The sequence below is a fragment of the Parambassis ranga genome, chromosome 6 (assembly GCF_900634625.1).
Source record: "Parambassis ranga chromosome 6, fParRan2.1, whole genome shotgun sequence".
Classification (NCBI taxonomy): Eukaryota; Metazoa; Chordata; class Actinopteri; family Ambassidae; genus Parambassis; species Parambassis ranga.
The window spans coordinates 2968648-2996643 of record NC_041027.1 but is presented as its reverse complement, the minus strand read 5'-3'; the positions used below and the strand labels follow the sequence as shown (position 1 = coordinate 2996643).

The 27996-nt window shown below is 42.4% G+C and overlaps 5 protein-coding genes across 6 annotated transcripts; 4 read left to right on the top strand and 1 right to left on the bottom strand.

Moving 5' to 3' along the window:
• The first annotated feature begins 70 nt into the window (after positions 1 to 70).
• Positions 71 to 5399, top strand: ndufa9a (NADH:ubiquinone oxidoreductase subunit A9a). Its single transcript, XM_028408043.1, has 11 exons — positions 71 to 141; positions 752 to 925; positions 1044 to 1141; positions 1274 to 1365; positions 1860 to 2001; positions 2151 to 2253; positions 2462 to 2532; positions 4249 to 4325; positions 4550 to 4645; positions 4971 to 5037; positions 5146 to 5399. Exons 1-11 carry the CDS (start codon positions 87 to 89, stop codon positions 5314 to 5316), a joined length of 1146 nt encoding a protein of 381 aa, XP_028263844.1. The 5' UTR covers positions 71 to 86; the 3' UTR covers positions 5317 to 5399.
• Positions 5400 to 5807: 408 nt separating this feature from the next.
• Positions 5808 to 10905, top strand: LOC114437353 (probable polypeptide N-acetylgalactosaminyltransferase 8). The gene is made up of 11 exons (XM_028407999.1): positions 5808 to 6271; positions 6789 to 7038; positions 7150 to 7316; positions 7402 to 7585; positions 7878 to 8075; positions 8266 to 8380; positions 8458 to 8643; positions 8886 to 9023; positions 9108 to 9203; positions 9273 to 9440; positions 9537 to 10905. The coding sequence occupies exons 1-11, from the start codon at positions 6112 to 6114 to the stop codon at positions 9669 to 9671; spliced, it is 1797 nt and encodes a 598-aa protein (XP_028263800.1). The 5' UTR covers positions 5808 to 6111; the 3' UTR covers positions 9672 to 10905.
• An 886-nt stretch (positions 10906 to 11791) lies between these two features.
• Positions 11792 to 16682, top strand: LOC114437343 (probable polypeptide N-acetylgalactosaminyltransferase 8). The gene is made up of 11 exons (XM_028407978.1): positions 11792 to 12128; positions 12509 to 12935; positions 13068 to 13234; positions 14029 to 14215; positions 14631 to 14828; positions 14909 to 15023; positions 15399 to 15584; positions 15671 to 15808; positions 15935 to 16027; positions 16110 to 16280; positions 16376 to 16682. Exons 1-11 carry the CDS (start codon positions 11981 to 11983, stop codon positions 16493 to 16495), a joined length of 1950 nt encoding a protein of 649 aa, XP_028263779.1. The 5' UTR covers positions 11792 to 11980; the 3' UTR covers positions 16496 to 16682.
• A 5194-nt stretch (positions 16683 to 21876) lies between these two features.
• Positions 21877 to 23877, top strand: ribc2 (RIB43A domain with coiled-coils 2). Its single transcript, XM_028408463.1, has 7 exons — positions 21877 to 22052; positions 22146 to 22227; positions 22448 to 22768; positions 22862 to 22980; positions 23296 to 23454; positions 23551 to 23717; positions 23808 to 23877. The coding sequence occupies exons 1-7, from the start codon at positions 21936 to 21938 to the stop codon at positions 23875 to 23877; spliced, it is 1035 nt and encodes a 344-aa protein (XP_028264264.1). The 5' UTR covers positions 21877 to 21935.
• A 564-nt stretch (positions 23878 to 24441) lies between these two features.
• Positions 24442 to 27921, bottom strand: ada2a (adenosine deaminase 2a). 2 transcript variants are annotated; one of them, XM_028407990.1, is made up of 10 exons: positions 27641 to 27921; positions 27043 to 27365; positions 26605 to 26824; positions 26108 to 26318; positions 25859 to 25986; positions 25677 to 25767; positions 25493 to 25601; positions 25069 to 25226; positions 24730 to 24932; positions 24442 to 24650 (listed from the first exon to the last, which is right to left on the bottom strand). In XM_028407990.1, the coding sequence occupies exons 2-10, from the start codon at positions 27347 to 27349 to the stop codon at positions 24560 to 24562; spliced, it is 1518 nt and encodes a 505-aa protein (XP_028263791.1). In that variant the 5' UTR covers positions 27350 to 27365; positions 27641 to 27921; the 3' UTR covers positions 24442 to 24559. The 2 variants fall into 2 exon arrangements, with proteins under 2 accessions (XP_028263791.1, XP_028263792.1); XM_028407991.1 differs by having other exon boundaries at positions 27214 to 27365.
• Positions 27922 to 27996: the final 75 nt, after the last annotated feature.

Sequence of the window (27996 nt, the reverse complement as noted above, 5' to 3'; positions counted from 1 at the left end):
GGAAAAGTTTTTCGCAGAGTTTGTAATTTGGTGAATACACGCGCATGAATTCATTTTGGGCCATCGGGCTTGCCATAGTTGGAAAGATGGCGACCTCGGCGCTGGTTAGCCGTCCTGCGAGTGTCCTTCTTAAGATTTCAAGTGAGTAATTTTACAGCAGTGGACTAGGCACAGCTAAATATATGTTTTGCAATATAATGTAGCGTTTATTTTTTATATATACGCTTCTCCAACGCTAGTTTATATGTAGAGTACACATTGGTGGAGTGACCTTGCTAACACTTTCAGCTAATCACCTGCTAGCCAAGCTAGCTACTATCTTTCATTTGGACTGTAAATCTAAATTCTCATAAAGTTGTGACATTATAAGAGTGTCCCCACGATATATATATATATATATATATATATATATATATATATATATGTGTGTGTGTGTGTGTGTGTGTGTGTGTGTGTGTGTGTGACTACGTATAAATAATTAACACAGTTTTAAGTTGTTTTTGTGCACTCGTCTGTTCCTCGAAGCACTGTTTTGCTACACACCATCGCGAACGTAATGAGAAAGTAGTGTTTTTACTGAGCAACAGAGCCGTTGCGTTACAGTACCTGGAGCTGTATAAAAATATAGTAGCACAACCTCCAGTATAAATCCATACAATTCTGGGATCCTATAAACCATTACAAGGCATACCACCTACACCTACCATCTGATGGTGATCGACTGATACCTATCTTCCTCTCATTTAAACAGACGGCTGCTCCACTGCTGTATTATCAGCTGCCTCTGCCACTTCGGTCCAGCAGAGAAAGCTGCACCATGCTGTCACCCCCAAAGGGAAAGGTGGCCGCTCCTCATCCAGTGGAATAGCTGCCACTGTGTTTGGTGCCACTGGCTTTCTGGGTCGATATGTGGTCAACAGGCTGGGTGAGATTTACTGAGTATTCATCAGCTCTCTGTATTTAATGGTGTGCTAATACATAAAGAGTATAACATTGGATTTAAGTTTGTTGAAACCGATGGATTGTCGTATGGTGATTTACAGGTAGGATAGGCTCTCAGGTTGTAATCCCTCACCGCAGTGATCAGTATGACATCATGTACTTCAAGCCTATGGGTGATCTTGGGCAAATCCTTTTTATGGTAAGATACAGATATACATGCTGTAGGAATGTCAAAACACTTCTGTATGTTAAAATCCTACAATAATCTGTGCTCATGCATTTAGACTATTAAATACATTAACTGTCATCTTTGTTTTTTATTTTCTATAAGGAGTGGGATGCAAGGAACAAAGATTCTATCAAACGAGCCCTTGAGCACTCTAACGTTGTCATCAACCTTGTGGGCAGAGAGTGGGAGACAAGGTACAAAAAAAATAAAATTTATTACAGTGTTCTATACATGAAGCTAAATTTCAGGCAGGTTGATTTAAGTTTCAAAGTTTCAAAGCGTTTATTGCCATGTAAACACAGTAAGGAAACAGGTTTCACTATAGACTGCAATTCTTACTTTGCTGTTCACACTGAATGCTGTTAAAGATTAAGATATATTTAAATATTTAAATAAAATTGGATGTGGGGTGTCTGTAAATTAAAAGAAAACAGTGAAATACCTCAATAATCAAATTTATATCTCTTCATGTACATTTAATACATAGGACATATGTGCTATATAAACTACGAATAAGTAAAGTCAAGTAGAGCTATATACATAAATGTGCATGTGTGCTACATCAGCTGTTGTGCAAATTCAGCAGAGAATGAATAATTGCAAAAACTGTCAGGAGGTAAACAGCATGGTACATGTGCAATTATTGAATATAAAGATGCATATGAATTGTATATATTTTCTGATGAAGGAACTATCGCTTTGAGGATGTCTTCGTGACCATCCCTCAACAGATTGCTAGGGCAGCCAGAGAAGCCGGCATCACAAAGTTTGTCCACATGTCACACCTTAACGCTGATATACGCAGCCCGTCCAAATACCTGAGGAACAAGGTAGGTGTGCTGTCTCTCTGCATGTTGCACACATCTTCCACTCTTGACTGCTGTGTCGGTTTGACTATTTTAATGCAAGTATTGGATACATTAATGACGATGAGTATTCAGAAATATATTTGATTTTTGTGTTTAATGTTGTACACAAGGCTGTAGGAGAAACAGCAGTGAGAGATGAGTTTCCTGACGCGATCATCATGAAGCCCTCTGAAATGTTTGGAAGGGAGGACAGATTCTTCAATTACTACGCAAGTAAGAGGGGTGTTTGTGTGATGGTGTGATTAGTCCACTTAAATTAACATATTTAGTTCATAGTTAGATTGCTGTGTGTGTAACTGCAGTGTTTAAGTGCTACTAGACAGAATCAGAAATATATTTCCTTCCCACACTTCTTTTCATGTTCTTTAAAACGGTTTACTGTTTAGTTTTATGTGCCTTGTTTTTTTTGCTTTTTTTAAAGACATGCGCTGGTTTGGCAATGCTGTCCCCCTGATTTCCCTGGGGAAGAAGACCGTAAAGCAGCCAGTCCACGTACGTATTTGAATGGAAGCAACTGTGGGCACATTTTTTTAGGGATGTCCCGATCAGGTTTTTTTGCCCTCGAGTCCGAGTCTGAGTCATTTGATTTTGAGTATCTGCCGATACCGAGTCCCGATCCCATACTTTCTATAAAGGCACTCATTGCGGCAGAACCTGTGTGTGCGTGTGTGCGCGTGTGTGCGCGTGTGTGCGTGTGTGTGCGTGTGTGTGTGTGTGTGTGTGTGTGTGTAGGCCTGTCACGATAACGATTGGCCATTAATTGCCAAGAGAAATTATTGCGATAAGCGATAATATTGTCAACTAACATAATGATAACGACATATAATGCAAGTACACCCTTTAAAGATCAATAAACTTCAATTTCTAAAGAACTTTTAACACTGGAAAGGCCCCCAATCATCAACATTATTATTATTATTATTATTATTGTTATTATTAATGATATTAATATTATTATTATGAGTAGTGGTAGGCCTATTACCATGGCTTATCTGAGCATAGTCAATGGAGTTAAGTCAAACCAACTAGCACGTCATGAGCAACAGAGAGCAAATCAACACGCACTCTACCTGCTGCTGGGAGTGGGCTCACCTGTGCGCACATGTGTTTGTGTGCGCACGCGTTTGCGTGTGTAGATGCGCATCAGCGAATTTTAAAAACGCCACCATGTAGACAGAAACACATAAAATAGCAGAGATGGCACCAGAGGACTGGGCAAGAGAACTAATGGTGGCGCTGCCGCGAGTGCCGCCGGTAAAAAGGCAGAGAACTTCACTCGTACAACGCGGACTCTCTCTGATGGCACGTTGTATTCATAAGCATGTTTAATCTCGTGGTGAATTGTGTCGAAGTGTTGAACCGGTGTTGTGCAGCTTCACAGCTCTCTGTGTTGCTGTAACGTCCAAGCCCTGCAGCGCTGTGACGCACCGTGGCGACGCAGACAGCGAGCTGACCGTGGTCTGCTCAGAACATCCCGTAAACGTCACACAATGAGTTAAAAAAATAAGAACTACCTGTTGATTTGACACATTTTAAGACAGAAGCCGCGGGACATTTTAAATCTGACGGCCGGACTTTGCACACTTTATACGCTACGACGCACCGAGTGACGCCTTTTGTCATCCAGCCTCTTTGGCAGCGAGAGGGAGAGAGAGAGAGAGAGAGAGAGGAAAACAAACAAGCGTGCAAATGTAATTTATCGCGGCCGAAAAACTTAGAGCCCATTTAAAGTTATCGTGCAATTAATTGATTTATTGTTTAGCGACAGGCCTGTGTGTGTGTGTGCCGCCACACTGGGAGATTTCACACACGCAGCACATCGAGGTCTCGAACCAGGACCTGTCGCACCAAAAGCAGCTGTCATACCCCTGCACTACAAGACACAGAGCCACCCTGCACAGAAGGCGTTAACTTTGACAGCCCTAAAAAAAATATCCGAGTCCTGATCGGGAGGTAATGTCCGATTCCGATCGAGTCTGAAATCACGTAATCGGGCCCGATTTCCGATCATGTGATCGGATCGGGACATCCCTACATTTTTTACTTTATAAGAAACTTAAAATCACTAAATCATGGATGTTGTCCAAGTTGAGTTGGTGGTGGGAACATTTCTGTAAAATGTTTAACTGTTTAGAAAAAAAAACTAATATCTTTATAACCTTGCTTCACTGACAAAAAGATGAACTAAACTGTCCTCTCCTCCCTCAGGTGGCTGATGTGGCCAAGGCCATTATCAGTGCTGTCAGAGACCCCGATGCTAATGGAAAGACATACGCGCTAGTTGGGTAAGTGTTCAGATACGAATAATTTTACAGATAAGTTGGGATGGTAACACCTTCTAAAAACAGTACTCAAAAGCAAACCTGCAAATACATACATCTATCAAAATCATGCAGTCGACTGTTTTTTACAAGCAGTTAGATGTGTATGAAACACCTTTGTGAACACATTATTCTGCTTTATACAGTGGAGACTTTTATTAATTTGTCCTGTTTTTTTTCTTTTCTAGTCCCAGCCGTTACCTCCTTCATGACCTGGTGGAGTACATTTACGCAGTGGCACACAGACCTTTTGTGCCCTATCCTCTACCCCGCCCACTCTATCAGTAAGCACCTTTATACATGTTCCTCCACATGTTTCAGAAAATGTTTTGTTTTCTTTCAAATTACCTCAAGCGTTTCAACCCATCCAAATTTTGTTGCAGAGCAGGTACGGTACTTTAAACAATGGAAACGCACACTCCCAGGTTGACCTTTTTTAAATCAATATTCATTTTAAATGAATTCAAGAAGACAGAGCTACTAGAAAGGCTGCTAACCTCTGCCAGCGCCAGTACTAATCCAAACATTTATTAATGTTTATTAATGTTACAGGGGTCACTTAGATGCAACATTTCAGCTCATACAATGACAAATGTTTTGCCTTAACAGCCTGTCAGCCCAGTTTTTTGCAATGAACCCATTTGAGCCCTGGACAAGCCCAGACAAGGTGGACAGGGTAAGACACCCAGGAATTTCAGTATCACTTAAAACTTTTGAGAAACGTACTTTTGACTGTCAGCAACTAAAACAAATTGAAATGCTGTGTTGTATGATCATTTTTCAGTTTCATACAACAGACATGAAGTACCCAGGACTTCCTGGTCTGGAGGATCTCGGTATCACTCCTTCCAGTGTAGAACAGAGGGCAATTGAGGTTCTGCGACGTCATCGCCGATTCCGTTATCTTGAAGCTGACCTAGACGAAACAAAGCCAGCCAAGACTGTCAACTATTAAAGCTCCCAATGAGAGGTCTCCTTTAAAAGCTTTGTCTTTAACTGTATTGTGTACATAAATAAAGAACTATCCTCTAAGGGTTAGTCTTGTTTTGAGAGTTGATTAAAAAAACTTTTTTTTAAGTTTACAATTTAGATTTAGGTGTTAAAGATAATATTGATATCATGATGGGATTAAGTTAGAGCCAGATCTTATACAAAGTAGCAAAATGAGAATGTTTTAAGGTGTTTTAAGCTACTGGAGTACTCTGTAATCCCACAAGGGTGCCCCAGCAGCCAAACTGCTGAGCATAAAACTATAAAACTTTGAAATAATCAGAATTAATTAGACTGAGAGAAATATGAGAGCAATGACCACCATATTGTTATAAGCAGGAAGTCACTAAAATTGGGTGGTTCTTTAGTAGAAATCCACGCAGAATCATGGTAATTATTAATTTTACATTGTTATATTTTAACCCTGATTAGTCACTTAAGTTGTAAAACAATAAGACATCAAAAACATGCTGTAAACATTAGTACTGTACTTTGAAACATGTACTATTAGCTGTATCGTGACTTATTGGACACCTCTTCACACAGTCAGGCACTTGTGTGTACAGGTGTTCTGGGTTTCTTTAACGTGTTAAACCTTTTTTCAGCCTTACTATCTTGTGCTATTATTGATTTAAAGTAAATGCCCCATTATAGGTGCAAGTGGTAGGAAGTATTATCTTTAAGATAAGATGTGCTTCAATGTTCGACTCAAGCAGTGAGTGTTGGTGGATTACAAGGTGATCCCTTGTGAGAAAACAAAATGAAGACATATGTGCGAAGATATGGAATAATTGGAGCTTTTTCACTCTTCGTCATCTACATGATGATAAGCTGGAGAGCAGGAAAATCTTCAGGAGTCACTGATCAGGAAGTTGTGAGAAGAAAGCTGGACAGAATTGAACAGTCATTAAATAAACTGGGTGAGTACAGTTCACACAGAAAGATTTCTGATGCAAGGTTCTCACTTTGTTTCTTCTTAGCTTGATGTGCTGGGACTGTTTAATATACTGAAAAGGGCATAGCAGCATAATATAAAACACCATGTCCTATTCTGCATTTAATTTTCCAGCATAAAGGAGATGAGTTGTAAGCCCTTGTATCACTCGCACCGTATGGATGGCTGTCAAGAATGCCGTTATTAACATGTCCTACCAGATTTGGCACTTTTAAAAAACATGTTCCAGGACTGAGTGACTGCTATTTAGGCAGTAATATGGACTTGGCCACATTAGTTTTGTATTTTTTTTGTCTTTACTGAATTTTATTAAGAAAACAGAAATCTCATGTCTTCTACCTGTAACAAAAATTGTGGCAAATTCCTGGTGGTCAGATGTTGTGTGCTGGGTCTATTGAACGATTAATTCCCATTAATCCTTCAAGCCAATTGAGTAAAGCTGACTAACAGTCATTGTTCTCATTTCCTAACCTTAATTAAAGCAAAGCTAATGGAGGTGTCAGGTCTCAGGAGCTCTACTGAGACACTTTTTCAAAAAGTAACCCAAGAAAAACCAAAGGGGATGGTGCCAAAGATATACCCAAACTCCTATCTGTTTACTAAGTGGGGCGACGGCCTGTCAGAAAAGGAACAAAAGGAGGCTGAAGGTCTTTATCAGATTTATGGATACAATGTTTTCCTGAGTAATCGGTTACCACTCGACAGACAGCTCCCAGACTCAAGAGAACAAAGGTACAGCCAACATTTTATTCACTTCTTCCCTTTCTTATATGCAATCATCCTCTGCATTTGTGATACTAAAAAAAACATTTGATGAACCAAATACTGTGTGACACCATTTAGATGTCTTGCTAAGAGTTATCCCAAAGACCTGCCAAACATCAGCGTGGTACTGATCTACATAAATGAGGCTCTTTCTGTCATTAAGAGGGCAATACGAAGTATCATCACTCACACTCCAGAGCGTCTGCTGAAGGAGATCATTCTGGTGGATGATTGCAGTACTTACAGTAAGTTTAATACCAGTACTATTATATAATGACTTTCATAAATATTTTGTTCAGCATTAGTTCTGACAATGGAATATTTTGTCAGATGACCTTGGACAGCCGTTACAAGACTACATAGAAGAGATTCACAAAGAGAGACCTGGACTTGTAAAGAAAGTGCACCATGATCACCAGATGGGTTTGGCCCAGTCTCGGATCTCAGGTTGGGAGCAAGCCACTGCTGATGTTGTGGTCATTTTAGATGCCCACATTGAGGCCACAGAGGGTTGGTAAGTGTTTCATATTTAAAAAAATACATCTCTCAAAGTTGAAGACAGGAAGGAAGGGTACCTACCTCCCAGAATGCCCATTCTTTTTTTGATTTACCAAATTTAATGTCCTGGATAAATCTGAAGGGGATACCATGAAATGAATATTCAGAAGTGATAAAGCACTAAAAGAGTCCTGTGTCACATGTCACTGCCCCACCCCTTTAGGAGACTATCAGCAAGTACTGAGCGTAGTCACTCCAATGAGTCAAGCCATGTGATATTGCAATATTCATTTGTGTTTTCTTTGCAGGGCAGAACCTTTGCTGGCCCGCATAAAAGCTGACAGGACTGTGGTGGTGTCCCCTGTGTTTGATAAGGTCCATTTTGATGACCTGCATGTGGAAAAATATTACGCAGCAACTCATGGCTTTGACTGGGCGCTGTGGTGCATGTATGAGTCATTTAGCTCTGAGTGGCAGAAGATGAACGATGTGTCACAACCTGGGAAGTATGTGGGATTATCTTATTCTTAATGATGTAGTCTTTAATGTCCACTTATCAATTTATTAATTGATTGTTTATTGTAGGCAATAATTGTTCAGGTGTGTCATGATGTAACAGACAAAAAGTAAAAAAAGTAGCATTTGATTGCCTGCAAGTAAGCTAATTGTGCTGTAATGTCTTCTTTTTACCTGCAGGAGTCCATCTGTTATGGGAATCTTTGCCGCAGACCGAGGTTTTCTTGGAGAAATTGGTGGACTTGATGGAGGAATGTCAGTCTATGGAGGAGAAAATGTTGAACTGGGGATTCGAGTGAGGATTATACAGTAGCGCTAGTTGAAAAGACAACTGCGGATTTGCAAAATGATCATGTGATCTGTGTCTGACAGGTGTGGCTGTGTGGTGGAAGCGTAGAGGTGGTGCCTTGCTCCAGGATAGCTCACATTGAGAGGGCACACAAGCCATATGCACCTGACCTCAGCCTCCCCATGAGGAGAAATGCTTTGAGGGTTGCTGAAGTTTGGTTGGATGAATACAAGAAAAATGTGTTAGTTAGCTGGAACCTTCCTCTCAAGGTTTGTAGATGTGATCTGTGTTGTAGCTGCAATTAAATTGACTATCAAGTTGGCTAGTGGGGTTGGCTTTCATATCACACACACACACACACACCAAAATGTACACCATCATCAGTGTAAAGAAAAGACCTCACTGTCCAGTCAGTCAGTGAACAAAGAAAAGCTGCACTGCATTGTATCTTACCTGTCAGTGTTCACATGAATAACACAGTTTTCCATTATTAATGCCTTGTGATACACAGGATCATGGAATCGACATTGGTGATGTTTCAGAGAGGAAGAAGCTCAGAGAAAAGCTGAAATGTAAACCTTTCAGGTGGTACATGGAGAATGTCTATCCAAGTCTGGAAACATGGGAGAATCTCCAGGGCTATGGTGTGGTAAGAGGAATTTATTTCCTTCCTTCCTTGAGCTAACACTTAATGAATATTCACATTACTGAACACAAAGCTCTGACACTACAGCTGCAGAACAGCCTTTTTAAGAACTACTGTGTGGACCAGGGAGCCATTCCAGGAAACATCCCCATCTTGCATGAGTGCCACTTTCAATCACCACAGGTAATTTCATTATAACACTATTAAATTTTATCATAATATTACATCATAACTTTATATACTTTCCACCAGTACTGCTACTACAACACAGATGGTGAAATCATCATTGGGATGATTAAATCTCACAAATACAACAGTAACCGCTGCCTGATTGACCCGGACTCAGGAAGCACTCCCACTCTGCATTCATGTCAGCTGGCAAAGCAAAACCAACTACACATGCACTGGGACTTCAAACAGGTAAGACTCTACCAGTAGGAGGAACCAGAGTCAAAAATCTTCTCATCAATGGTTACATTCTGCAGAAGTACTAGTAACTTTGCCCAACATTTGCAGGGTCAAGCCATCAGAAACAAAGCAACAAACAGATGTCTTGAGATTGCCCAGGGGGAAAACACTTACTATGAGCTCATCATTCAGCAGTGCAGCGGGCAGAGCTGGAGCATTCAGCATCTCATCAAGAGTTTTTAGTGCAGTTCTTTAATTAATTTTCTTATATCCTGGTGTCAGATTGGATCTAATGTGTATATTTTTACTAAGACTTACTTAATAAGACAGAATTAAAAGCTAAACTTTTGAGTTTTGCAGTGAAGTCTTAAAATATTTAAATTCCAAGTTTTCCACACATTGACTGTCTGCACAATCCCAAGGGATGAATCGCACTGAACATGCAAACAGAAACAGATTCTGAGCACAGGTTTGTTGTGCACACATAATAAGAATGTTTATAATAACCTACTGATGCACTGAAAAACAGTTGCTTCTCTGTAAACTTTGTGCACCATCTATTTTTATAGACACACCTAAAAATACAACACACGAACACAACTGTATCAAAAGAATACCTCACAGTATTTTGTTGATTGTTAGCTAGCTAGAAAAACACACTTGTAATAAAAACCAGTTTCTGTGTGCGTTGGTACTAGTCACTTATTTGACTACTGTCTATTAATAACTTGCACATAAATAATGGGATGGTTGCCTGACCAAAGACATTTACTCACACTGTGTGAACATGCAGAAATAATTTCTAAAACACATTAAAATAACCAATCCATTCTTTCAGCTGCACATCTGTTTGTTTTGTTCAGTTGTTCCAGTGTGTGGATAATAGGCTGCAACCATCCTGTACTGTACACAGGATAACAAACAGTCAAGACAACTTGTTCACATTTCAAATCCGACTCATACAGACTCTGAGAGTGTATTCTTAGCATTGACAATGCAAATGATGGAGTCTTGATTTTTTTTGACTGCATTTCATAAATGTTTAAGAAACTTGAGAAAACAATGAAAAGAATGTTTGCACTATCACACCATCATCTGTTCAGCTATGATGCTCTGTAGAGAATACTGTAAACAAAAAGCTGAAGTGCACTGACCCTTCTGTAACATAGGCTTCTATGTGGGTCCACTATATGCTATAGCTGTTATGCTGATGTGTTATGTTCACCCAGTACTGGCTGATTGTATCTGCCTTTGCTTCACAGTGAGGCTACATATCATTAAAACAGCAGGTTTTCAGCAAGGTTTCTAGTTTCTGTTCAGTAATCTGTCACTACGGTGTCAAACAAGGAAATGCCAACAGTTCATTTCAGCCACCAGCTTATCATATAGAACAAAACAGTATGTCTGTCTCTGGCGCTTGTTGTGTTTATGAGGATGCCTGTTTGTGGAGAAAGAAAAAATAAAGTGGCAAAACTGGTTTTGGTTGGTTATGGTTTCAACAGAAAACATGGTTAGGAAGGCAAATAGAAAGCCTTATATGCGAATAAGAGAAAGAAACAACCGAGGCATTTAATTTGGTCATAGCAGTAAAGAAATGAATTAATTTTCTAAGTGTACAAACGCTCAGAAAAACCAGATTATATACAACAAAAAGAGACAATGGGAATTACATGCTAGAGTAAGCCATCAGGCACGCCTATATTCAGTGCACAACAGGATCATTGACTCCTCTGTCACACATGTTTTAGGCAGATTTAGCAGACATTCATTTATCTTAAATGTATTTTGAGGTAAGACTAACAATGAATAGAGTCCCAGTGAACCATAACAATGACCCACCCAGACCAAACAGCAGGACCTTCCCTAAATGGAATGAATGGCTATCAATCCCAAGCAGTCATGTGAGGCTGGCTTCAGACGTGAGTCCATCCCCATGGACCCCGACTTTAAAATGTTCCACCATGTTTTAGTCTCCAACACATGGACAATTTCCCACATTCATGATAACTGAAATCAGTGAATGTGATTATATCTTATAACTCATAAATTTTAATAAATATAAAGGACAAATGTTGTCACAGATCACCAGTCTGGTTAATTGACATAAATCCCGGGTGCCCTGCTTTGCTCAAACCTGCAAAACCTTAAGTTAGGTGAAATCCGGTTCTGCTCAGATTGCAACAGCCAGAGCCACCAAGAGCCGAGAGCTACCCATCTTTCTATTTATGACTCCGTGCTTAAACGGCTGCGCTTCACTGAGGCGGAGCCTCCACAGGTGCCTCCACACCTGCGCTGATCAGTACCCGCACTGCGTGTCTCAGGCAGGGGCAGGCCCTGTCCGCGCCCGATATGGTCATGCATCTACGGAAGAGCAGACTCACCCTGGCTCCATTTAAATGATGTTTTCACTCTGCATTTGAAATCATGATGAGCAACAGCTCAGTTGTCTGTTTGAGACCGTTTGTCCGGTGAGCTTTGAGTCCTCTGTGTGTTTCTTTGAGTGTGTGTCTGTGAGGTTTTACTGTCTGGATAAGGGTCGGCGTGTGATCAATATGAGGGCAGCGTCGTTGAAGCGGCTGGTCCTCGTGCTGGGGGGCATTGGGTTCACCGTCTACATACTCTTGTTTATAAAGAATGGGTACGAGCAAGTGAGGACTGAAGTAGAGGAGGACAAACCGCGAAGGGACATTGACATCCTCTGTGAGTTCTTGCATATTAATATTTCTTCTGTGCTTTTTTCCATCAGGTTTTTACACTGCAATACTGAATCAAATTCAGGAAATAAATCTGTATGTTTTAGGGTAAAATGACATTAAAATATGAAGAATTTCGAACAAGTTCAGTGGAAAATCTTACATGTCTAAAGAAAAAAAAGCAATTTATTAGTGTGGAAATTCTAAATCTAGCAATAATTTTATAATTTGAAGTTTTTAGTCATTCTTTTTATTCTTCAATAATTTTCCAATCCCTACACTGCTCTTTTATTTGTTTATATATATATATATATATATATATATATATATAATGTGTGTGTGTGTTGTTTTCTCACTGTCATTCTTCATCTCTCACATTTTCTACAGACGATTTGGTCAAAAGTTTTCAGGAAAAGCAGGATAAAATGCAGAAACTCCTTGAGGAGGACAGAGACAGGAAAAAGGCTTTGGAGCAAGAAGTCCAAAAGCAGTCAGAGGGAAAAAAGCAAGCTGACGTGAAGATCCAGCCAAAAGATGAGGCCCCCAAACAGGAGGCCCCCAAACAGGAGGCCCCCAAACAGGAGGCCCACAAACAGGAGGCCCACAAACGGGAAGCTCCTAAACAGGTGGCCCCTAAAGCAAAGGAGTCCCATAAACTGTACCCTAAGTCTGCTCTGTTCAAAGAGTGGGGGGAGAATCTGTCCGAGGATGACCAGAAAGAGGCCCAGCGTCTGTTTGAGGAGTATGGATACAACGTTTTCCTCAGTGATCGCCTCCCTCTGGATCGAGCTCTTCCTGATACCAGGGATCCAAGGTAAAGCTGACAGTTTTCATGCCACCCTAAAGGTTAAGGAAACACAGCTGCAGTTTAACTCCACCTAGTATTACACTTCTGATTAACTTCTTACACAGTGTATAATTTTAGCATGTCTTTGTCCTGGTGTAGGTGTTTGAAAAAGAGTTACCCAGAGGACCTACCAAGCCTTGGTGTGGTCCTGATCTACCTGAATGAAGCTCTGTCCGTGATCAAAAGAGCCCTGCGAAGCATAATTGACCGCACCCCTAAAAACCTGTTGAAGGAGATAATAATGGTTGATGACAACAGCTCTAATGGTTGGTTGCTAATGGATTGCAAACAATGTTTGACAAACAAAAACTCACCCAGTATTTATAGTCTTTGCAGATTACTGAGAGACAGGAATGAGTGATAATGATGTGCTGCTGGATGTCTCTGATGCTTTGTTTGTCAAACAATGTAAATCCCTGCAGTCTCAAAAGAAGGCTGTTACTCAAGTAAAAGTTTGTTTTTAGGCTCATACACTGTGTATTAGCTGATGAAGACATATGATACACAGAAAGCAGCTGGTTAGCTTACTCTCAAGACTGAAGAACTGTAAAGATAATTTGGGTTTTATGGGATGTCTTATAAAAATATGTAGGCTTTTGTTCTATTCATTGTTAAGCCGGTCTGGCTGTTTTCTTTCTGCCTTTCGTTGCTAAGCTAATAACAGCAGCTGCAGTAGCCTGAGCCTTAGCAACAGCTCAAATACACACAGTCCCTGATTAATTAGTCCCTGTGGCGTTCACAGTGGAGTACAGTGTCCTACGTAATGTTTCTCATTTATTTTTCCCAGACAATACTTCATTACAATGTATGCTTCCATCAGCGTCACACAGTCAGAACGAACTGAACAAGAACATGATTCCCAGAGGGAGTATTTATGACAGAATCATTGTTCTGAGAAGCATACATTTATCAGGAAAAAACAGGTTCTCTGTCTGCTTTGCATTCAGGTTATCCTTTATGTAAATTGGGTTATCAGAGCTTGCTACAGTGACCTGGGAATACCATGTGATTATCAGACTTGTTCTCTGAAATATATGTCTACGTTCTCTTTTCAACTCAGAAAACCTGAAGGGGGAACTTGACACGTATGTGAAGTCACTTGAGCAGGAGAACCCAAGTCTCCGCATTGTAAGAGTGAGGCACACTGAGCAGCTAGGCCTCGCTCATGCCAGATCATCAGGGTGGAAGGCCGCTACTGCTGACGTGGTGGCCATCTTGGACGCACACATTGAAGTTCACAAAATGTGGTATGAGTGTGTCATAAATATATTTATATATTGCAATATATTACAGTATAGAAAGAAAATGTCTTTTGAAATTTGCCTTTGCATAGTTTTTTTTTAAAATCACACACACATTCATACATGTTGACACACACATTCATACATGTTGACAGACTGCTTCTAAGGCAGTAATGCTATCCTTAGTCTTTGTTTAGCCAGGATATTGGCTTGCGCAAAGGTGCTTCAGTGGTAATGAGGGTGCTGCTAAGACAGGCAACACATACTCACTTCTAAAAAGTGCGACGTTGTGGCACGCCTACACATGAGCAACCTGCACAGACACTGGGCATTTTAACATGAGGAATCAGACAGAAAAAAATGGGTTTAGTGGACTAACAGATGAGGGCTAAGCCACATTTCCATGCTTTTCCCTATACAGGGCCGAACCCCTGCTGACACAGATCAAAGGGGACCGAACAGTAGTGGTGTCCCCCGTGTTTGACAGAGTCAACTTTGATGATCTCAAGGTTATTCAGTACCAACCTGCGGCACACGCCTTTGACTGGGCTCTATGGTGCATGTACGAGAGTTTTTCTCCTGAGTATTATGAACTTAAAGATGGTTCATTACCTGGAAAGTAAGTGAAATCAGTCTGAATTTTAATCATGCATTCTCAATGCACTCCTCAGCAGTAACGCCTCTCTCCTTTCATTTCAGGAGTCCGTCCGTCATGGGCATCTTTGTTGCTGATAGAACGTTTCTTAGAGAAATCGGCGGTCTCGATGAAGGAATGAAAGTGTACGGTGGAGAGAATGTTGAGCTTGGAGTTCGTGTAAGTAAATCCTTAAATTCATACTCTGAACTTTATGCCATGATGGCTCAGGACAGACAATTCCTAGTGAAACATATTCTTTATGAATGGATGTTCCAGGAAATTAAATGATGCACATGCAAATATTTCTTTTGGTAATAGACATCAAGTCACTGATATCACACCACTCAGAGCCAAATTCAACACTCAGTGTCACTTGTCCCACCTTTAGCAAGTACTACTATTTTTGTATTTAAAGTAGTCATACTGCTGTGTCAACATGCTGCCAAGACTATTGAATTTTTTTCATACGGTGTACTGTAAGATTGTAAGTTCACACGTTGCCATAACTGGTGGTTGGTCAATTAGAAGTTGTGCATTTTGCTGCTCCTGTAGGTGTGGACATGTGGGGGCAGTGTTGAAGTAGTCCCTTGCTCCAAGATCGCTCACATTGAGAGGTACCACAAGCCCTACCTGCTGGACCTGAGCCCTGCAATGAAGAGAAATGCCCTGCGTGTCGCGGAGGTCTGGATGGATGATTACAAGCACAACATAAACTTAGCATGGAACTTGCCATTTGAGGTACTTCTTAAGTCAAGAAATGCACATGAGTTATTACCCAGTGTATCTCAGCAATGACAGGAACGCTCTGCTGATATTTTCTGCAGAATCATGGGATTGACATTGGAGATATCTCGGAACGAAAGCAACTCAGAGAAAGGTTGAAGTGTAAACCTTTCAAGTGGTACCTGGAAAACGTGTATCCTAAACTGGACCCCTGGGACAACCTATTTGGCTATGGTGGAGTAAGTTTACTTTCATTACTTTTGTAAGATTATATTTGGTTCAGGCACATTGGCACATCAGCTTGTGTTTTTTTTTTTAATTTGTTTTCCTAACACACCTACGTTGCTATGCTTGCTTGTTCTCAGTTAAAGAATCTGGATGCCAAAATGTGCTTAGACCAAGGTCCTGTGCCAGGCAACACACCTATTGCCTACAACTGTTACTATTATGGGCCTCAAGTAAGTGATCTGTGGTTATCAGGATTCATAATTACAGTCTGTAATTACAGGTTTACAACTCTAATTTCTTTCCACGTTATAGTACACATATTACAGAGGAACTGGTGAGCTCTACATTGGTGGAATAAAATCCCACAAGTACAACGACAATCGATGTTTGACTGACATGGGTGAAAAAGAAACTGAGCCAGGCCTGTACAACTGCAAAGAAGCTATGCAGAAAGGAATGGGGATATATTGGGACTTCAGCCAGGTACTATCAGACAAAGTGTTAGAAAATGGTTCGATTAATTTAGGCTGACTCATGCCAAGAGACTGACTTTGTTTTTGACTGTGTTTTTTTTTCAGGGAAAAGAAATGAGGAACAGACAGACAAAGAGATGCCTGGAAATTAAAAACAGCAAGCTTCTAATACAAGAATGCACTGGCCAGCGATGGGAAATCCAAAACATAATTAAGGCCGTTTAACTAGGCAAAAAAATCTCTGCTCTTTGGACAGTAAATACCAGTGCCTGAATGTGTACAAAACAAACAAACAAAACACATCAGCATTCTTATGAGGATGGGGAAAAAGTACCACTGTTTTTTTTACCATATGTGACAAATAACAATTGAAGAGAACTGACAGGCTTTGTTATCTTAGATGATGATGAAACCTGTTGAACTGCCATTCTTAATAATAAACACAAAAACACTGTTACTCGGTGACACCTCACACACATATATAAAGCACTCTCTGGATTTCTTAATATTAAATCCTGGAGCAAATGAGGGGTTATGAGCTTTGTTTTGTTTGAATGGTTACTGTGCGCTGAGGATACCTCAGACTGTTACAGATACATGCACTAACCTTGGAGCTGTTGGGTGAGGGAAGGCTTGACTGTGGGTTATTTGTATATTATCTGTTTATTATATCTGTGACAGTTTGGTGTGAATGAAGAAGAGGATTGAGGGATAATGAGTTAGAAAATATTATGTTTTTTGTTTTATTGTGTAAATATGAAACATGTTTTAAATTATGAATGTGTTTGGAGGTAAAATGAATTTATAAAAGTGCTCAGTGGAGTTGTTGGTATATAATGCGTTTCTGTTATGTGGGGTGTAGTTCTTAATAGGACCCAAGCGCAGACAAAATAATGTTCAACAAAAGGGGAGCTTTATTTAAAGCCAACACAAAAACCAGTCCAGAGGAGCAGGTAAACGAAAGGAGGGCTACTGGGAACAGTGCCAAACAAAAGGTAAAAAGTACAAAATAAACACAAAAGGATAAACCAAACCAAACCTGAGGATGATCGGGGAAACATGAGGAAACACGGAGGAAGAAGAAGGACGAAGAGGTGAATCACGAGGGAGTACACACGGGGGTGCACATGAGGAATCACAAGGGAGTACACACGGGGGTGCACACGGGGAATCACAAGGGAAGAACTGACAAAGACAAAGGGAAGGCACAGGGCTTAAAAAGAGGAGAGATGACACAGGTGAACACAATTAGGGAGGAGCTGATAATCAGGGAGGAGGCTAGAGGAGGAGAGAGGGAAGGACTGAGGAGCAGAGAACAGGAGGGAGGAGGAACAGAAGGAGAGAGGGAAGGACTGAGGAGGAGCAGAGAAAGAGGACAAACACTGAAAACTAAATAACAAAATAAACAATATAATAAAAGACAAGGAGCCAAGACCCTGGCTCATGACAGTACCCCCCCCTCAAGGGACGGCTCCCAGACGTCCCTGAAGGAAAAATACAACAAGAGTCCAAAACTGAGCCGGGAGGGTGGGGGGAGGTCCGGAGGAGGGACCAAAACAAAATTACAAGGCCAGAGTTCAACACAAGGTGACCCAATGGGCAAAAGTTCGGGAAGAAGACAAAGTTCATAAATGGCCAGGGGGCCAAAACAGAGTCAAACTGGCCAGAGGGCCCAAACAGAGTCAAAAATGGCCAGGGGGCAAAAACAGAGTCAAAAATGGCCGGGGGGCCAAAACAGTCAGGGGTTTGGGACCTTCTGGGTCCTGGCAGCTGCCCAACAGAGGCAAGGAAAAGGGCAAAAGGGCCAGTGGGGGCAGAGTCGCGGGCCCTCCAGGGTCCGGTCGGAAGCCCAGCATGGACAGGGGTGAGGACCCTCCGGGGTCCGGGTGGCAGCACAGCAGGGACATGGCTGAGGGCTCTCTGGGGTCCGGGCAGAAGACCGCCAGCGATGGAGACGCGGACCCTCCAGGGTCCGGGCGGAAGACCACCAGCGATGGAGACGCGGACCCTCCAGGGTCCGGGCGGAAGACCACCAGCGATGAAGGCGAGACGGACCCACCTGGGTCCAGGCTGAAGACCAGCGGAGACGATGAGGCTGACCCACCAGGGTCAGGGCAGAAGGTCGGCGGAGACGATGAGGCTGCGGACCCTCCAGGGTCCGGGCAGAAGGTCGGCGGAGACGATGAGTCTGACCCACCAGGTTCAGGGCAGACAGTCAGCAGAGATGAGGAGGCTGACCCACCAGACGAGGAGGCTGACCCTCCAGGGTCAGGGCAGAAGGTCAGCGGAGACGGTGAGGCTGACCCACCAGGGTCAGGGCAGAACACCAGCGAAGACGAGGCAGCGGACCCTCCAGGGTCCGGGCAGAACACCAGCGAAGTCGAGGCGGCGGACCCTCCAGGGTCCGGGCAGAACACCAGCGAAGACGAGGCCGCGGACCCTCCAGGGTCCGGGCAGAACACCAGCGAAGACGAGGCCGCGGACCCTCCAGGGCCCGGGCAGAACACCAGCGCCGAAGACGAGGCCGCGGGCCCTCCAGGGTCCGGGCAGAACACCAGCGCCGAAGACGAGGCAGCGGACCCTCCAGGGTCCCGACAGGAAGCCAGAGCCGAAGACGAGGCAGAAGACCCTCCAGGGTCCCGACAGGAAGGCAGAGCCGAAGACGAAGCAGAAGACCCTCCAGGGTCCCGACAGGAAGCCAGAGCCGAAGACGAAGCAGAAGACCCTCCAGGGTCCCGACAGGAAGCCAGAGACGAAGACGAAGCAGGGGGCCCTCCAGGGTCCCGACAGGAAACCAGAGACGAAGACGAAGCAGAAGACCCTCCAGGGTCCGGACAGGAAGCCAGAACCGAAGACGAGGCAGGGGACCCTCCGGGGTCCGGACAGGAAGCCAAGGCAGGGGACCCTCCGGGGTCCGGACAGGAAGCCAAGGCAGGGGACCCTCCGGGGTCCGGACAGGAAGCCAAGGCAGGGGACCCTCCGGGGTCCGGACAGGAAGCCAAGGCAGGGGACCCTCCGGGGTCCGGACAGGAAGCCAAGGCAGGGAACCCTCCGGGGTCCGGACAGGAAGCCAAGGCAGGGGACCCTCCGGGGTCCGGACAGGAAACCAGAGCAGGGGACCCTCCAGGGTCCCGACAGGAAACTAGAGCAGGGGACCCTCCAGGGTCAGGGCTGGAAGCCAGAGTTGGGGGTTCCCCAGTGACTGGACCAGTCGCTGGGAAAAATGAATTGTGCTTTTTCTACAAATAGACACCATAGCCTATAATTTCACAATATAACTTTATGAGCATAGAGTGCTAAGATATAATGTAAATAAATAAATAAATGAATAAGCCATATGGCATAGTTATGGTTTCATTCTGGGTAACTTTTGGCTAATCTTTGGCTGAATGTGGGATTTTGGGAGTTTTGGGGGGCAGTTATGGCTATGTTTTGGAGTTCCATAGTCGGTTTTTGGCAGGTTTAGGGTTGATTTTGGCTTCCTTTGGTTATAATTTTGGCATTCCTATTTTGGGCCAAAATGGGGCCATGTGCCGTGCCAAAACTTTACCAAAATGGCAAGCCAGTTTTGGCCCAAATGTGGGCCATAATAATTTTGCTATCTGGGAGGTACATTGTGCACAAAGTTCAAAGTGCTCCATATCTGATAAAACCATGACATCTCAAAAATGAAAATTAGGTCAGTCCCTTCAGGAAAGGTTAAATGTCACTAAAATGCTGTCACCAATATTAAGATTTACTTTATTAATCCCTGTGGGGAAATGAAGTTGTAGTAGCAACCTATATCAAAGAACAATAAATACAATATACACAGAAAAAACTATTCAGACAAATGGACTTAAAGGTAGGGTAGGAGATGTCCTCTCGGAGCTCACCCCGAAGCCACGCCTCCCAGCCAGTCTGGGACTTCGGCCATCATGCACGTGATGTTTTTAGCGTTTTATAGCTTCCACAGATGATTAATATTCTTCGTTTTAACGCGAAACTGCCGAACTAATCGGTTGCTATCGGATTGTAAAGAGAAGTTACACTAATCTAGCAAAAAGTGCATCAGAAAGAAATCTCCTAACCCTACCTTTAAATACAGTTAATGTGAGAAGTCTGAAGTGCACCTGAGGTGATGCTTTAGTTTAAGTTAGTGAGCACAGCTCTGACAGTCACAGAGGAGTTACAGTCTGGCGGACGGCAGGAATGACTTTCTGACTCCTTTGCTTTAATGCATAGGTTCTCAATGTGCGGCCCGCGGGCCAATGGCGGCCCGCAGAAAAATGTATGGCGGCGCAATGAATTATATGAATTTGTGTTATGATATGAATTTTAAATGACCTAAAATGTCCGGAACTCAGCGCGGTAGTAAATTGTTTCACGGGGCGTTTTTCATTGCTGCACGCTGCTCACGCATGGATCAGAGCACAGGTATTAGTGGAGTTGTTGGTGAGAATGGACAGGGGACGTTCTGAAGCAGGAACGTGTGTAAAACCCTTCACACGGCTCTCAGCGCACATCGCGGTCACACACACACACAAACAGGTTTTGGAGACGCTGCTACTGATTGGTATTTCATGGCTTTGCCAAATATCTCGCTTCATACATGTTCACCTGAACTGCTGCTTCTGCCGATGATTAGCAGCGAAATAGCGGCAAAACCTGTATGTGTGTGTGACGCTGCGAGTTCTGCACACTCGTTTCTCATGAAGTATGAAAAGTCCGGTCCAAACGGATCTTGCTCTTATTTCTGCCACCTCAGGAACACGAGCAGATTTCTCTGTCCTCGTGGAGTATTTAACAGGCTTCTGTCACGTCACTCCGCCTCCTTCATCTAGTCTGCCTTCACTCGAAGCCACGAGTGAAGCTGAGTATAATTTAAATATACCCCCCCCCCCCCAATTATTTGTAATTATTTTTAAAACAATAAAAATGATCGTTTTGTAATCGTAATTGCGGAAAAACCCTCAAGTGATCAAGATATTACTGGTTATTAAATAATAACCCACAGCCCTACTGTATTACTGTGGATTTTTTTATACAGTTCTGATGACTGTGGAATAGGGTAACCACTCTACTGCAGTAATTCTTCTCACAGTCAATGCATGAGGGGAAAGAACCTGTCAAACCGGAAACCGTTATAATATCATAAAAATACCGTGATATAGAATTTTGGTCATACCGCCCAGCTTTAATCACCAGGGATTTTTTGTGAATAACAATGTTTATCCCCGTATGTGTTTATTGCACATACATAACAATAAACAGATGCAACTGGGTCATTAAAATGGTTACACTGTAATTATTTTTTCTTGTTTCCATTTTTTTTCATTGGCGGCCCTCAGTCCAGTGTCGGGTTCATAAATTAATTGGCCCTCAGCTATCAAAACCTTGAGAACCCCTGCTTTAATGCCTGCTTCCCACAGCAAAAAAATGGTGCTCTCCATGGCAGACTGGTAGAACAGGTGGAGCATCCTGCTGCAAACATTGTAGGACCTGAGTCTCGATTCATTGGTCAAAAGGCGCTAAAATGAGCCAATCGGTGGTGATGACACCGGAAGGAGACGACAACCTACGCAGACTCCCGAGCCCTCTGGTTTCCTAGCAACCAGTATGTTTGAAACTTTTCTTCGTCTCTAGCAGAGTCCGCTTCAGATTTAGACCCAAATTGTGAGTGAAAATGTTTATTAATGAATTACCGTCAGAGCGCATCGCCAGATTAAATCTGGAGAAGCGTCGCAACAACGAAGCTGAACGGCGAGAGCGGATTTTTAATGAGAAAGTGAGGACGATTGGGGTGAGTGTTTTCTGTTTAGGCTAGTACACATGTAGGCCTAATGCTAGCGGGTCAATAAAGGTTTTTTTTGTTGTTTTTTTTTGTTTCCCACAGATTGACAAAGATACTCTGGACATGCAAGTGAAAGAGAAGAAGAAACAAGAGGAGGACATGAAAAAAGAAGAGGATGCCTGTGGTAGGTTTTAATGTAAACAATAACCAATATTGATGCATCCAAGGACTGATTGAAGGGTGTTCATTCACCCAGTCAACAGATACACGTGTAGTCCAGTAGTCATATGGAGCATGTTATCAACTTCAAACTTTCTATATAACTGATATACTTCCACCTCAGCCACTCTTCGTGTGATGCTTTAAAGTGAAGTACAGATGGTGTATATGTGTTCTCTATACAGATGCAGATGTTCTCCGTGATAGCAAAACAGCTCGTATTCTTCAACAAAGACAAGTGAAGGAGAAGCGCGAGATGGAAAAGGACATCGTAACCTTCAGGCGTCAGTACCAGCAGCCTGAACACAGGCAGGAGTTTGATCTGAACGACCCGGACCGCTCTAAAAAAACAGACCAATGTGATGCACAGATGATGCTGCCCGGCCTGGTGGGCGAGGAGCCGGAGAGTGAGATCAGACTGCAGAGACAGAAGGAGCAGCTCAGAGAGTGGCTCCTCCAGCAGCAGAATGATCAGGCAGCAGAAAGGCATCAACAGAAGCTGGAAGGTACATTTTGTCTTCATATTATACAGGGCACACTTCCGAGGTTCACTCACATGGAAATAAAAGCTCACGTCATCTTTTTGTACTTAAATTTAGAGCAGCATTGTGACCAAAGCAGAGCAGACATGGAAAATGAAGCTATGCAGCTAAAGATCCTTGAGATGGAGAAGAGGAAAGCAGCTGTCATTGCAACTAAAGACTACAATCTGGCCATGGTGAGACCCTCTAGTAATGTCTCAGACTCACTCACTGATGAAGGTAATTGATTATATTACATAAGGCTTGTGTGAGTCAACAAAGAAGAGTAAAGGTTTGGGGACATGGCCTGTAATATAAACACTGTACAGTATATGTAAAATGAATGACACCTAGACAACATATGACTCTTAATTTTGCAGAAATATTGTATAAAAAATATTGCCACAAATACAGTGTCATGAGCTAATGAGACCATTTTTATACCATATTGTAAACAGATTATTTCTACTGTAAATTTGTACATTGTAACATGGAGGTCTTTCTGGGCAAAGGTTGAAGAGAAGCGTAGACAACAAGCAGATGTAGATACTGAGTGTGCCCCAAGCGTGGTGGGTGTTCTTGGACTAAATCCGAGTAGCGACAGGAGACTTCCTCCTGAGAGTCCGCAGCAGATTGTGCAGTTCCAGAAATACCAAATAGATGAAAAGAAGGTAATACAAACTGCATCTAAATAACAAGGATCATTTATAAGCAGGATACACAAAGCATGCACCTGCTCATTGACCATTATTTGTGAATTTATTCAGAGGATTGAATTTGAGAAGAAGCAAGAGGAGGAGCGTGTTGTACGCTTCAGCTTGGACTTGAATCGTACAGCTCTGCTTAGAGAGAGGCAGCAGGCCAGACTGAAAAAACAGCAGAGGCAACACCTGGACAGCACCAACGTCCAACTGGCCCAAACACACAAACAACAGTCAGTAACATACATATCTTAGTACTTTTTAATCCTTCTTTACACACTGTATATCATCTCAATATGTTTTTAAACTTTTTGCCACTTTAGAGACCCAGACATTAAAAGAGGATACATCGACGACAGCTTCTTCTCCAAATTCAACACCTGCAGCAGATGATGGATGACACACTGCACTGTTAAAGACTTACTTGTGGTGCTATAAGAGAACACAGAATAAACCAAACTGCACTGTAAAACAGCTGTTGTTTTAATAATGTTAAAATGTATTTAATGGATGTCTGTGTAATGGTGAGGTCATAGAATTGTTGTTATTGGGTAAAAAAAGGCGGCAAATGTGCTCTTTGTGTACTTTTTTTATTATAACAAACACATTCTGTGTAGAAGTCCTGACAGTGAAGAGACATTACATTCAAGTACAAATCCTATAAAACTGTGTAAAAACTCTTCTGTCTTCACACAGTGTTACACGGCTCAAATTTAAAACCCATTTTAAAAAAGCTTCCTATTACACACTTACAAAGCACAACAACCCACAAACACACCACAGATTAAAAAAAAAAAAAAAAGCATTTAACACCTACACCACCTAATGATTCTGTATGACACTGTTACTGCCACCACAAAATACAGGCAAACCAAAAATGTAAAGTGCAATTACAATACTTACGTGTTTTCTTTTGTATGTTTGCTTTAGATTGAGTTTCTTTGTCCCATATTTGTGCTTACTGGAACCTCAGCAGCTGTGCAGCACAGTTAACATTTCTCATTTCCTTTTTTTTTATTTCACCTGTGCCAACTTTCCCTTTTTTCAAAAAGCATCAAAAAAAGTTTTGTTCCCCCTAAAATGCATTTTCAGAGACAAACTTGTTCCAGCTGTTCTGCCACAGAGCCAGTGCTTTCTCCTGTTGTGCATTGGTCAAAGAGCTATACCTGAAAGACAGACCAGGATATAAAACCCACCCAGATATCATGTTGGAACACACAAATCAGATCTGCAAATCAATCTTACTTGATAGAGTTTATAACCAGCTGTTTAAGGGAGCCTATATGGGACCTTAGGCCTCCAAATCCGACAAAAGCTTCATAAAAGTCATATGAGAGGCCACAGGACCCAAACATGGCAGGATCATCAGAGCTGATGACAACTGGATGATTTTCTGCCAGCAGCGCAGCTGCTGGGTGGTTTCGCATATCTTTTACCAACTTCATCACCTGAATAAGGGGCATAGGAAAGTAAATGTGTTCACAAGTTACAGGAACCAAGTACTAAATACAGTTTTTCAGAGGAGTTTAAGTAACACACATTAGCAGCAAGAAGACAGAAGTATTTATATTGTGCAGTGTGTACCTGGTTGGAGATGGGGCACACTTCCACAGCAACCTCCCTCTTCCTGGACAGATCTTTAGCCACTGGGTGGCGAAGGAGAGCAAATCCATGACCAATACGAGATGCATTGAAGAGAAGAGCATCCAGCAAATTCTGATCCACATCTGTGCCCTCCAGATCTATAACAAGGACAATGCGTATTTGTCTTCTGTAGTTGCAGAATGTGATTGTGTGACAGTTGTGATGCTGGTGTGCTATTTGGAGTTTTTAGATTTACAGTTGATATTAACAACAGCATTCTAATAATATCATTACTGTGTAATTTACAGGCCTTGTAATGAATACAATATTTAAGATTAAGTTGCTACTGAAACTGAAAATATAGACTTGAAAAACATTGTTGCACTGGCAGCAAGATGATTATTGAAGCCCGGTTTGAGCCTACCTGTCTCTCCAGCATGGAAAAAGAAAGGCAGTGTGACCCCTTTCTCTGCAGGCAGTGACAAGGCATCTCTGAAATACCACAGGGGCCTGCCTTTATCTTCATGCCCCACCTGTACATGGAGAGAGAAAGTGAGCACTTTCATCAGCAAACAAACAGCCACACCATAACTGATGTTGGCTCTTACCAAGTCAAAACCAGCCATGATATCTGGGAAGTCTCTCTGCAGCTTCATAGCCTTCTCCACAACATCAGTCATCACAGATGCATTTACTCCTCTGAAGCAGATAAACAGTGTGTGATCCATGACTGTATTGGTCAACAAGTAATGTAGAATTCATTAAATAGCAAGTCAGCAATAGCACTTGCCTGTGGACTGTAAAGATGATTCTTGCCCCATAGAAATCTGGGTAGTTTTCTGTAAACTGCCGGGTGACATCTTGGTAGGTCTTTAGAGTCCAGGTTGAGTCATGAGTGCTGCCATCCAACTCATACAGCTACAATAGCATCAATGACAATCAAATACCATGCAAACATAGACCTTATGTGTGCAAGTGAATGCTATTGACTCAAGCACAGCATGCAGTAAAGCCATGTGGAGTGTAGACATTACTGTACCTCTGGGAGCAGAGCCCGCAGTTCCAGATACATGACATTGTCCATGTAGAACTGTCTCAGGCCTTCATAGTAGTAGTCTCTGAACACTGGAGCATACGTGACCAGACCCCAAAGTGCCTGAAACTTTTGCTCAAATCGATCCCACACCACATACTGACTGGGGTACGCTGCCTCCGGATCATCAGTGAAGAGCGTAAGGTTGGCCATGATGCTGAGAGTAAATCAGAATAATTTATGCAGTAATAATTCATTGTCTTGTTTCACATAATACAGAGAAGCAGCTATGTAAAACGATTTAATATTGCATGCTCCTTGTCTTTTTAGACCTGTAGTATATATTCTAATAAAATAAATCCCAATACACAACATAATCCAATAGCTGAAACTTCCAATGCATAACTCAAAAAGGCAAAAAGGGGGACTATTAGGGACATATGAGAGCATCTTTACATCATTACTTCAGAAAATCTGTCTAAATTTAACAAAGAGCAAGCTACCTGTTGTCCAGATCTGTGATGTTGGTCACCTTAGCCCTGAGGTTTTCCAGCAGGTTCCAGGGAGAGCAGTGTGGCAGAGGTTTGGGCCACTGAGACATGAAGATGAATCTAATGGAGAGGTTGTCAGTAAAGCACATATAGCAGTGTGGACGGTATGTCACGTTCTTCACCAGCCACTGTACATCTACCATGGAAAAGTCATGGACGTGGAGAGCTCCACCTGAAACAATAAATAAAGAAAACTCAATTATCTGAACTGATCCTGTGGAACTGTGCGCCCTTTAAATCTTCTATGAACTCACTGCTGTATAACGTGTCCTTGTGTATGTTACTAAACATTACTGCAGAATACCTTTTGCAATATTTGCCACTTTATGCTGATACTTTTGTATCAGCATAAAGCATTGTTTTTGTATTTAAAAATGTAAAAAAAAGTACCCTTAGGCATCTTCTGTAACAGACTGAAGATAGGACTGGTCTTGATAATATCCCTGCTCTTAAAGAAGTGCAAGGCAGGAGGAAAATCAGCCTTTTGCTCTTCCTCCTGTTTCATTTTAAACAGGCGAGCATCCAGCCGCTTCTCAGCATCAGACAGCGTCATCTGGCCACCTGTCTGCATGGAGACTTCCTGCTGTATGAGGGCCTCTCTACGCCTGGGGTCTGGGGTGGGCAGTACTCTGGACATACAGCACAGCAGGAAACCAAACACCACAGCCGCATGGGGGCGCTGCAGCCGGACCGCCATTGTCGGAACAGGGTAGCTGTGATGGAAAACATAAAGGGGGGTTGAGCTTAAGACCAAACTCAGTCAGACCACCATGTTTAGGGAAGTGAAAACAACTGTTCTGCACGTAAGGCAGAAAAAATAAAGCGCAACCAACATCTGCGGAACTATAAAAAACAGGGGTTTATTCTAGCTACATATAATGTGCACATTTTTTGCACATTAAATATTTAATACATTTTCTTGTTTTAACTAACGACAATAGCCAACGAGAAAGAGCCAACACAAGAAAACGAAACACCGTTACGTTACCTCGCGTTAATCGTTGCCGTGTAGCGTCTTCTGGATGTAAAATATGATTTCTGAACCAGGTGCACACTGCTTAGCTTAACTGGAGCCGCAACGCTTTTCAAACAGTCCTGTTAACATCAAAGGTAGAGGACTACGGACGAACTTATTCGGCGTGTCAGCTAGAAATACGCTATACTTTTATCCAATAATGTAATTTATTACAGTGGAAACTAAAAATACAAAAGGTAACGATTTCACAGCGCTAAACCAACAGCAAGGCACAGTGGCGTCTGTTTGCATTACATGGGATTTGTTTACTTGGGGCTTTGCCTTTTAGGCATGTAAATCGTTGTGTAGCACCGCCCCCTTAGCTACAA

What these genes read in the sequence shown, in the direction of transcription:
- LOC114437353 (XM_028407999.1), top strand. Translation starts at nt 6,112, where the DNA reads ATGAAGACATATGTGCGAAGATATGGAATAATTGGAGCTTTTTCACTC. An exon ending in GCCACTTTCAATCACCACAG is followed by an intron (nt 9,204 to 9,272) that starts GTAATTTCATTA and finishes ACTTTCCACCAG; the next exon opens with TACTGCTACTACAACACAGA. An exon ending in TGCACTGGGACTTCAAACAG is followed by an intron (nt 9,441 to 9,536) that starts GTAAGACTCTAC and finishes CAACATTTGCAG; the next exon opens with GGTCAAGCCATCAGAAACAA.
- ndufa9a (XM_028408043.1), top strand. Translation starts at nt 87, where the DNA reads ATGGCGACCTCGGCGCTGGTTAGCCGTCCTGCGAGTGTCCTTCTTAAG. An exon ending in TGTCCTTCTTAAGATTTCAA is followed by an intron (nt 142 to 751) that starts GTGAGTAATTTT and finishes TCATTTAAACAG; the next exon opens with ACGGCTGCTCCACTGCTGTA. An exon ending in ATATGTGGTCAACAGGCTGG is followed by an intron (nt 926 to 1,043) that starts GTGAGATTTACT and finishes GGTGATTTACAG; the next exon opens with GTAGGATAGGCTCTCAGGTT.
- LOC114437343 (XM_028407978.1), top strand. Translation starts at nt 11,981, where the DNA reads ATGAGGGCAGCGTCGTTGAAGCGGCTGGTCCTCGTGCTGGGGGGCATT. An exon ending in GATGGTTCATTACCTGGAAA is followed by an intron (nt 14,829 to 14,908) that starts GTAAGTGAAATC and finishes CTTTCATTTCAG; the next exon opens with GAGTCCGTCCGTCATGGGCA. An exon ending in CATGGAACTTGCCATTTGAG is followed by an intron (nt 15,585 to 15,670) that starts GTACTTCTTAAG and finishes TATTTTCTGCAG; the next exon opens with AATCATGGGATTGACATTGG.
- ribc2 (XM_028408463.1), top strand. Translation starts at nt 21,936, where the DNA reads ATGTTTATTAATGAATTACCGTCAGAGCGCATCGCCAGATTAAATCTG. An exon ending in AGAAAGTGAGGACGATTGGG is followed by an intron (nt 22,053 to 22,145) that starts GTGAGTGTTTTC and finishes TGTTTCCCACAG; the next exon opens with ATTGACAAAGATACTCTGGA. An exon ending in GCCCAAACACACAAACAACA is followed by an intron (nt 23,718 to 23,807) that starts GTCAGTAACATA and finishes TTGCCACTTTAG; the next exon opens with AGACCCAGACATTAAAAGAG.
- ada2a (XM_028407990.1), bottom strand. Translation starts at nt 27,349, where the DNA reads ATGGCGGTCCGGCTGCAGCGCCCCCATGCGGCTGTGGTGTTTGGTTTC. An exon ending in GTTACAGAAGATGCCTAAGG is followed by an intron (nt 26,825 to 27,042) that starts GTACTTTTTTTT and finishes TTATTGTTTCAG; the next exon opens with GTGGAGCTCTCCACGTCCAT. An exon ending in CTGGTTATAAACTCTATCAA is followed by an intron (nt 24,651 to 24,729) that starts GTAAGATTGATT and finishes TCTGTCTTTCAG; the next exon opens with GTATAGCTCTTTGACCAATG.